Here is a 10,228-nt window from a genome sequence, read left to right on the forward strand (position 1 = left end):
TGAATGCTATAGTTGTAATGTTGATAGTAAGTATGACATAGCGAACGATAACAGATCGTTTCAAGTACAAGTAAAGTCAATCTGCTGCTAGTTGCTGCAACCACAGTTCACGGAACGGAAAATCAGAAGGAAACTTAAGGATAACATTCAATGACGCCATCGTGTGTCTAAACATATATAAACGAAAATATATCGCATCGAGCAATTATAGTCCTGTCGAGTACAATGAAAGCTGCTCTGTTGCTTGTTGCTGGTAAGTATTGGCTGAATTTATAAACTTTCATTCAGGTGAAACATTTTTATCTTACCTCCATTTTAGGTGATTTCTCATGTATTAATCAGTGTGAAAAGTTATTTCTAGAGTCAAGGAAGTACATTTTATTGCAGCAATTGGCGACGTAAAGTTCGGAATGGAAAACACCTTAAAGGGTAGGGAGTGTTCTAAGAAGATTTTTTGATATCCTTTGCTCGCGAGCAATGGTACTTCATAGATAGTTGACGAAAGGTGTTTGTGTTGCCTATATGAAAATTTTGAATCATTTTAGAGTAAGACCCAAGTAATTACAAATGTACAGTATGGCTGACTAGTTCTTATACACCCATGAGAAGCAAACTAGGAATCGTAGCGAGTATCGAGATAATAGATGCAAAGACAATCATACAAACATTTTACAAAATTACAGATAAAAGCTGATAACCGATATCACGTAAATAAGTACAATATGTATATATTGTAGGTACAGCCGTAGTAATCTTGTTACAGTTTGAAACATCACTTTGACGATGAGGAGGTTGAGCTCGTTCAGCATATTCGTAAAGCCCCCGCACTTACTAAACAAAAGAATCATTCTTCGTCTTCTCTATCTTCTCAGTCTGTCCTATCGATTCAAGTCGGACGAGAAGTACACAGGAACCTACAGACATTGTGCTTCGAGAACCATCTCTTTCGTGGATGAATTTCATTTCATTAAGAAGTTTCCAATAACTCTCACACTCGCAACTGCTTTTCCTGCAGCCAGTTTTATTTGGTCGTTCCACTTTAGGTCTCTTCGGGCAATTACTCCTAGGTATTTCCTGGTTTCAGTGAATTTTCGCCAGTAGTGTAAATGAAGTGTTGTGGGTTTTTTCACGTGTTTATGCGCAGTGCTTTATTCTTACTTACGTTCAATTTCAACTACCAGCGCCTCAAACAATAATGGACCGTCTGCAGATTTCCATTTCCCTACAGTGTTTTAACGTAGCAACCTCGCTACAGACATCAGTGCCGTCCGTGAGATATCTTGTAGAGTTTTCGTTGTTTTACGTGGAGGGTGCAAAAAAATTTTTCAATGTTTTGAAAGATGGTTGTATGACCGAAAGAAAAAAAAAAAAGAATCCAATAGACCTTATTATGCATGTCTTATTTCGAATGAGCACTTCGTAATCTTCGCTATTATGAAGCTTATCTCGTCTACTATAAGCTGTTTGCTGAATCGAATCATCAACAGAGTGCAGTAAGCAACTGAGTAATCCAGTGCAACCACATTACATTCTTGTTGTATCATAACATATTACTCACGTATACTCTCCTGTGTGTAAAACTGTTGCAGAATAAATATGAACAAAGCGTCTAAATCGAAGATCGATGCTTACCGACGGAATTTTGACAGCGACAACCCTATCGCTACTGCATGAGTGTTTGCTGTGGACAACAACGATAGAAAAGCAAAAAATAAATAAAAAAAGGAAGGCAACGTGCGGCAGCCTTACCGTGGGAGGTTGTCTGAACGAATTTAGAAATCAGAATAAAAGGTTTCCCATCTCCAAAACGATTGAAAGCTACATTTGGTAAATAGCTAATGACACTGAATTCACGTAAATACTGGACAAAAAAGGTAATGCGGTAAATTAACAGACACCCCCGCGCGAGGTTAGATGTAAAATACACGCGTAAAATAAACACAAAAGATGTTAATCTGTGATCAAATTATTTTAATAAATATTTTAATTGCGACCAGCAACACTGCATAGAAACTGTAATGCGTCACACAAACCACGATAATGCTGTCTCTTTGAAAATATTTAGTCCTGACCGCAAGCAGTTAATTCTTTATCAGATACTATTCGAATAGTGCCGTAGAATCTATCGTTCATGGCAACAACCTCTTGCCAATACTAATGTTGTGTAGAGATAGGTCATTTACAGAACACAACATAAAATCAGAAAAAATTGCTTAGACTACAAGATAGCCAGTTTACTTTTGTCACTCAAACGTGTATTGCGCTTATATCACTATTCGTTTCAACTGATTGTCTGCGTTACCATAGCAGTGCTGCACCATATAGAACCGTAGTTACTACAGCTTTCTATTACAATGACCACTAGATTCAAAATGAGTTGTCAATTTAACGGACCCTTTTTTCTTTTAACTACACTCCTGGAAATGGAAAAAAGAACACATTGACACCGGTGTGTCAGACCCACCATAATTGCTCCGGACACTGCGAGAGGGCTGTACAAGCATTGATCACACGCACGGCACAGCGGACACACCAGGAACCGCGGTGTTGGCCGTCGAATGGCGCTAGCTGCGCAGCATTTGTGCACCGCCGCCGTCAGTGTCAGCCAGTTTGCCGTGGCATACGGAGCTCCATCGCAGTCTTTAACACTGGTAGCATGCCGCGACAGCGTGGACGTGAACCGTATGTGCAGTTGACGGACTTTGAGCGAGGGCGTATAGTGGGCATGCGGGAGGCCGGGTGGACGTACCGCCGAATTGCTCAACACGTGGGGCGTGAGGTCTCCACAGTACATCGATGTTGTCGCCAGTGGTCGGCGGAAGGTGCACGTGTCCGTCGACCTGGGACCGGACCGCAGCGACGCACGAATGCACGCCAAGACCGTAGGATCCTACGCAGTGCCGTAGGGGACCGCACCGCCACTTCCCAGCAAATTAGGGACACTGTTGCTCCTGGGGTATCGGCGAGGACCATTCGCAACCGTCTCCATGAAGCTGGGCTACGGTCCCGCACACCGTTAGGCCGTTTCCGCTCACGCCCCAACGTGCAGCCCGCCTCCAGTTGTGTCGCGACAGGCGTGAATGGAGGGACGAATGGGGACGTGTCGTCTTCAGCGATGAGAGTCGCTTCTGCCTTGGTGCCAATGATGGTCGTATGCGTGTTTGCCGCCGTGCAGGTGAGCGCCACAATCAGGACTGCATAAGACCGAGGCACACAGGGCCAACACCCGGCATCATGGTGTGGGGAGCGATCTCCTACACTGGCCGTACACCACTGGTGATCGTCGAGGGGACACTGAATAGTGCACGGTACAACCAAACCGTCATCGAACCCATCGTTCTACCATTCCTAGACCGGCAAGGGAACTTGCTGTTCCAACAGGACAATGCACGTCCGCATGTATCCCGTGCCACCCAACGTGCTCTAGAAGGTGTAAGTCAACTACCCTGGCCAGCAAGATCTCCGGATCTGTCCCCCATTGAGCATGTTTGGGACTGGATGAAGCGTCGTCTCACGCGGTCTGCACGTCCAGCACGAACGCTGGTCCAACTGAGGCGCCAGGTGGAAATGGCATGGCAAGCCGTTCCACAGGACTACATCCAGCATCTCTACGATCGTCTCCATGGGAGAATAGCAGCCTGCATTGCTGTTAAAGGTGGATATACACTGTACTAGTGCCGACATAGTGCATGCTCTGTTGCCTGTGTCTATGTGCCTGTGGTTCTGTCAGTGTGATCATGTGATGTAGCTGACCCCAGGAATGTGTCAATAAAGTTTCCCCTTCCTGGGACAATGAATTCACGGTGTTCTTATTTCAATTTGCAGGAGTGTAGTTTGGATCAATTATGCCATCTATTATGAATAATCACCGACACTAATACATTCCCAGACCATAGCACTCCCTCACTCATTGCAGGTTGTTTGCATTGAGACGTTTCACACCGTACACACCACCCGCCTTATACCGATCGAGCATAAAACGTCTTTCGCCTAAATCAGCCGCTCAAAACAGGTCCAGTTAAGATACTGGACAGCAATTTCAAGCCTTCGTCGCCAATGAACAGCAGTCGACGTAAGCGTACGAATCTGGCACCTGCAGTAGACGCCGGAAAATACCGACTTTCGCTTGATGATTGTTGAGCAGACACTGTTGGTAACCCTTTGCTTTCGCTTGATGATTGTTGAGCAGACACTGTTGGTAACCCTTTAGTTCATCAGGGTCGTCTTTTCCCCAACTGTTGTATGCCGTTTCATTCGTTCACATCTCCGCAGCTGCCTGTCACCTCTGCCATCTATGGTCCATGCTGCCCCACTGGTCATGCTGTCGGTTTTGGATAGTACAGTTTCGCCATACGCAGTACACTTTAAGCAGGGCGACACTTGAACTGTTTACAAACTGAGGCGTGCATCCACTTATGGCCGGGAAGGCAATTATCATACCCTTTTGGACGTCAGATAAATAGTTTTGTTTCCGCATTATGACAAAGACTGCACTGTCCGCCGCGGCGGCCTGGCACAGCCTCCACTGTTAATGTTGCACCCTACCGTCAGTCAGTGATTATCTCGTGCTCATGCCGAACAAAGGCGGTGGTCACATTACTGTGACGGAATCGTGTAAGTACTAGTAAATTGGACTTAACGTAAATAGTGAAAGAGCTGTGATGCCTCAATCGTACAATATGTGGAACATCACAAGAAGTTAAGTGAGACTTTCCATGCAAGGCTGTCACTTCTTTGACCCTAAATTTAATTTGAGTGCAACATAAAAACAGACAAAATCTAATGGTACCTATTAATCTTCTCAAGCAAGTGATTTTGAGGAGACGTAACAGGAGCAATGTTTTAATGGGTTACGTTCTTTATCTTGATGAGGAGTGAAAGACTGTTAGAGAGTCATCCACTTGGAGATATTTGTGCTTTTCAGTGAAACATCAGCTACATGATCGTAAAGAGAACTGCTTCCAGCTCCTTCAATACTCTTCATTCCTTACTACAAACGGTAGAGCGGGCTGCTTGATGTCAGAACCAATGAAAAGCCCAACTTTTTCAGCCAAATGTCTGGCTAACTTTTATTGGGGAAGAACCTTACTAGAAAGGGAAACATTCGCAAACATAATTGAGTAAAGTACTACTATTGTCAATTTAGTTGTGAGATAATAACAATCCAACAAGAACTTGGAAGACCATTGCATTTGTATAATGGAGCACGAAATTAATTGCGAGAACTTGTCCGACATGAACGTAGCGTCTATGTCACTGTTGATTCTTTCTTTTTTATTTTGTGGGACGAGCGGATTGTTCAAGAAATGACCCACATTTCTGTCATATACATCATAGCCAATTAACGTGTGGGATGTTAGGCGGACAGATTGGATTCCAATACCAACCTTATGGGGAATGACTTCCAATTACAGCATTTAGCTTATAGCCAGGAGAGCACTTAGTATAATTCAATGAAAGTATGTAATTTTAGTAGGGTACACTCAGAACAAGGGATAAATTATTCGGGGCAATCGTACTACTGCACTTATGCCATTGTCGCTACCAGCTGTAGTGGCAAGAGTATTCTACTTTCGTCGAACGGATTACAACTGCCAGATTCTCCTAGGCCATGTGTCTCCTGTGCCAAACCCCAATTATCGTTTGATAGTTCAAGTTACTAACGATTAGAGTGACGTACATGCTGCGATGTATTGGTACTACTCTTATGTAGTTCAAATAATCCATGACATCCCGAATGAGATTATCACTCTGCAGCGGAGTGTGCGCTGATATGAAACTTCCTGGCAGATTAAAACTGTGTGCCCGACCGAGACTCGAACTCGATACCTTTGCCTTTCGCGGGCAAGTCCTCTACCAACTGAGCTGCTGAAGCACGACACACGCCCGGTACTCACAGCTGTGTTGTAGTGCTAAGTGGGTGAGTTGCACTAACAGCCATTAGACGATATAAAGATCTGTGATTACGATCATTGACTTTTACAGCACTGGTAGCAGTGGTGGAGGTCTACGGACAACCAGAAGGGACGACCACCGTCAGCATCGGGAATGAGGAACTAAGCACCGGCAATATCACGGCTGAGAATATATTTCTGGGAAGGTCGTCCTACACGGAAGATGACGATGATACCATTTGTGTCGCAGCAGACAACAAGTTCTACTTGTATGCTAATTCCTTGAAGCTGTATTCTTGCTACAACCAGCTACCGAAAGGTAAGTTAATTCAAATACTACTATTTTCTGTGCACGATTGACAAGATAGCATTAGACCGTTTTGCATCTTATTTTGCCAACGGTTCTTCCGTGAATGTGAAAACATGAATGAAACCAAATCATCAAGGATCAGGGACGCCCTTACCGAAATTACGAAATTACAACTCTTCATGATTCTCCACCAAAACCATTCAGAGGAATTTGCTGCTCATATTTAGTCCACCTTTTACACTAACTTTCTTTCCCCGCAAAACTACTGCATGTTTTTAACTTCTACACACCTTTGAATTTTTTTACGAGGATTATGTCGTGTAACGCGACGTCAAGTTCGAAATGGGCTATAGTTTCAGCATTTTACGAAAAGACATTTTAACAGGAGACGGAAGTTGCCATCTCTACCGCGGTCCATAGCGTGTGCTTAATTTTCACAGTCAATGTGTTGGCAGCGTTGTACACAAACCTACACTAAGTTAAACACTGTAAATCGATAGGTAACGTACACTTTTCGTCGTACCCTGTAGAAGGCCGAAAAGTGGATTAGTGCGTATAAACAATACCCGTCATACGTTTAGGAACATGTAGAAATAGGCTTCGAAGTTTAAAATTTAGCGACGCGTTGATGTAGAGACGAAGGATTAGGTGAACATGGGCAGTGATAAGTGAACGTTCTGGACTACATCTAATCGGAAACATCATGCTAGCATTAAATTATGGCACACACTCATTCACGAAGTTAACATGTACAACGTAATATCAGAACGAACCATATGCTACTTATAGACGATGACACACTGCGCTAGTACAACCATTGCTGAAAATGTCCGAAATTTGAGGCATTTATAAATAGCAGCATGCCTCATATTTTAATTAGGAGTCAATGAACAGTGAAAAAAGAACCTGGTAAAAGCACTTTACTTAGGCCAGACCAAAGTATCTAGAAAAAAGGATAGCGAAGTGGCGTTGTGGTAGTACTACTTAAGATTTCAACTGAATTAGAAATTGTGCCTGCATGTGTTTTGGTTACCACGAGAGTAGCTGTTACATGAAAGGTAAATAATGAATCTGTAGATGGACATGTCTACAAAACAAGAGGTAAAATCTACATGTGTAGTAAGTTTGTTACTACACAAACACGACGTTATTTAGTTTGTCTTTTCGTGGCCACTGTTGTAAGCAGGCTGATACATTGCAGTCATCAAGAACAGTGGTTAAGGAAAACGCATCTTCGGTCGAAGTTTTCAGGACAGCTGTGCTTGTACTGTGAAATTGCTCATCGTGTCCTAGCAAAATAGCACAATTAAAACTCATGATGAGCCGACCGATATGCCCCAGTCCCAGGTGCAATAATACTGCGGACGATTATTAAACAGAAAGTTGCCTCTCATCTCGCACAAAGCAGAAGCCCATAACTTCACAGGGATCGTGCAGAGTATCATAGGCGCAATTTCAAGAGAATAATTCTTCAAACTCTAACAAAATGTGAATCTTCTAGAGTTGGGGAACATGAAAGGTCTCACTACTACAAACTTTTGGTCTGTCTCAAAACAATTAACATTTTGGTGATCTTGCGCTCTCCACACTTGGCATTCTGTGTGATGGATAAGGGTACAGAATTCATTCAGAGTTTCTGCAGGGTAATTTCGTCGTTTAGCATCCGAAGTTCTGACTTTGCCGATAGCTTCTGACAACACGGTGCAATTGTAAGTTCTTCGTGATTGCGTTTATCTGTTGCCTGTTCAACTCTAATAAATGAGTTTATGTCAGCGAAGAGCGTCTTTGTGTGTTTTCTGATGTTCGTGACTGTTAAGTATCACTAAGGCTAAGTCCCATCACAAATCAGCAACATCTATCCCGTTATCTGTCTAAACGGGAAAGATGATTTTACTTCTGTCCGACTTCTGACTAATACTTCCAACCGTAAAACTTTTAATCTTCAGATCTGTTTTAGAACAATCTAGAAACGCTTAAGATGCGTACTACTATTGCAAGAGTACAAGAGAGAACTGAATCTAACATTTCCATTGCCGAGTTACATTGTAGTCACAGAGAACTTAGAGCTTGATGCGGCTCCATCCCTTTTCTAGGATAAATGTTATCTTTGGTGAATTTATGGTCTGGGATTTAACCTTCGTAAATAATAGTTTCTTCAATTGCTTCCTTACGGTTTCTGTTTAGTATCATATGATATTCTTTCATTCACTTCTTTCTTTATGAGAAGCATTAATATTTACATAAAACTGTTGTTTATCAAACTGCGTAGAGAGTAAATAATGTTGTCAGTAGCTGTCATCACCGTCAAGATAACTGACTTTTCTATTCCTTTTTGCAACAAAACGGTGTTCGTTATGGGTTCTACAATCGGGTTGTTACAAGTGGTTGGGCGAACGTTCGGACGGCGGAATACCGTTGCTGACGTGTACACGAAGGACAGAGTAAACGCATTTCTTCTAGTCACGTTGGATTGTGCCAGGGTTAAGATGGTCTCGTGAGGCGCAGCTTTCCAATGAGATAGCTCACGTGTGACAATGCTTTACGGTTACTGGGGAACGGCAGTTCTGACCATTTCGAAATCACAAACTCAGGGGTCGCCAGATCAGTTCACAGCAAAGTAAACCGAGATCCCTAAGGTTCTCGTCATTTGCCTCGTCACAGGATACATGTGTTGCTTACTGAATGCTTCGCATGCCAGGAGCATTACCCACCTAGAGGAATGTGGTTCTAGTGACATCCTTAAACTTTCGAAATACGCTAATAAGTCAGGTTTATTCGCGTCGTCAATCTTCCAACTGTCTGCTATAGTACCAGTAGGGATAGGAACCCTGTAACATAGCACACTGTGTGACCCCACATTATCTCTCATACACGATCGTAACATAATCTTGTCACAATGCTGACAGTGAAATTCGCGCTATGTAAAAAAGGTGAAGGCTTACCGTTGTCATATCACTAGTAAAATTAAACTGCTATGTTATTTTTGTACTTCCTATCTTTAGTAAAGCGCATTTCTCTTCGTTGCAGTTTACGTGGTGAAACCAAAGAGTCAGTGTAAACCATACCTGTCAGATTGTCCCAGGAACTAGGAGTATTGCCAGTCCGTTGCCTCAGCTTGAATCGTCTGCGAGGGAGTGGAGGCTAAATGGCTGACCTGCTGACTGAAGACATCTGCTGTTTCCAGAGGAGCAAAGAAACTGCCAGAGTGTCAGACCTTGGCACATTTATTTAAACATAAACAATGGAATCTACACATCCTATTCTGTGTCAGTTTCTGATTATTTCACGACATGCAGTAAATTTCACTTCTGTAAAGATCAGTATTAAAAACATTGCATTTGTATTCTTTTTATCTTTCTGTTGTTTTTGTAATAGTTGTATGCTGACGCAATAAAAGTGTAGTTTCATGACGTCAACTCCTATACTTAACCAGCAAAAGATATTTCTCTACCTACAGGTTCACGTAAATACTGACGAACAAAAAATGGTTCAATTGGCTCTGAGCACTATGGGACTTAACTTCTAAGGTCATCAGTCCCCTAGAACGTAGAACCACTGAAACCAAACTAACCTAAAGACATCACACTCATCCATGCCCGAGGAAGGATTCGAACCTGCGACCGTAGCGGTCACGCGGTTCCAGACTGTAGCGCCTTTAACCGCTTGGCCACACCGGCCGGCTACTGACAGATAAATGCTTATTATTAATATCACCAAATGCATTTCATCCATTATTCACGCTGACCTCCTATAATCCCAATATCCAGTTCCAATCGTAACACACTGACTGCCACGTGGACACCGGCGGCCACAGCAAGGACTCACGACTGACGCCACGGCTGGTCCTTACCAGGCCTGAGAAATACTGAACCATTTGTAATTCAGAGGAAATGATGGCATATCTCACGGTTCTATATGGATTTATTGCAAGTTATTATGCAAAGTAAACTTTGAAATATTACTCTAAGATGCGGGTTCACATTATCGAAGTAGTAAAACTGACCTTTACCGTCTCAATTAGTAG

The 10,228-nt window shown here is 42.9% G+C and overlaps 1 protein-coding gene across 1 annotated transcript; it reads left to right on the top strand.

Moving 5' to 3' along the window:
* The first annotated feature begins 221 nt into the window (after positions 1-221).
* On the top strand, positions 222-9,559 carry LOC124777851. The gene is made up of 3 exons (XM_047253388.1): positions 222-253; positions 5,986-6,213; positions 9,232-9,559. Exons 1-3 carry the CDS (start codon positions 226-228, stop codon positions 9,291-9,293), a joined length of 318 nt encoding a protein of 105 aa, XP_047109344.1. The 5' UTR covers positions 222-225; the 3' UTR covers positions 9,294-9,559.
* The last annotated feature ends 669 nt before the right edge of the window (positions 9,560-10,228 follow it).

This window comes from Schistocerca piceifrons, chromosome 2, assembly GCF_021461385.2.
Source record: "Schistocerca piceifrons isolate TAMUIC-IGC-003096 chromosome 2, iqSchPice1.1, whole genome shotgun sequence".
Lineage (NCBI taxonomy): Eukaryota > Metazoa > Arthropoda > Insecta > Orthoptera > Acrididae > Schistocerca > Schistocerca piceifrons.

What these genes read in the sequence shown, in the direction of transcription:
- LOC124777851 (XM_047253388.1), top strand. Translation starts at nt 226, where the DNA reads ATGAAAGCTGCTCTGTTGCTTGTTGCTG. An exon ending in TGCTCTGTTGCTTGTTGCTG is followed by an intron (nt 254 to 5,985) that starts GTAAGTATTGGC and finishes TGACTTTTACAG; the next exon opens with CACTGGTAGCAGTGGTGGAG. An exon ending in CTACAACCAGCTACCGAAAG is followed by an intron (nt 6,214 to 9,231) that starts GTAAGTTAATTC and finishes TCTTCGTTGCAG; the next exon opens with TTTACGTGGTGAAACCAAAG.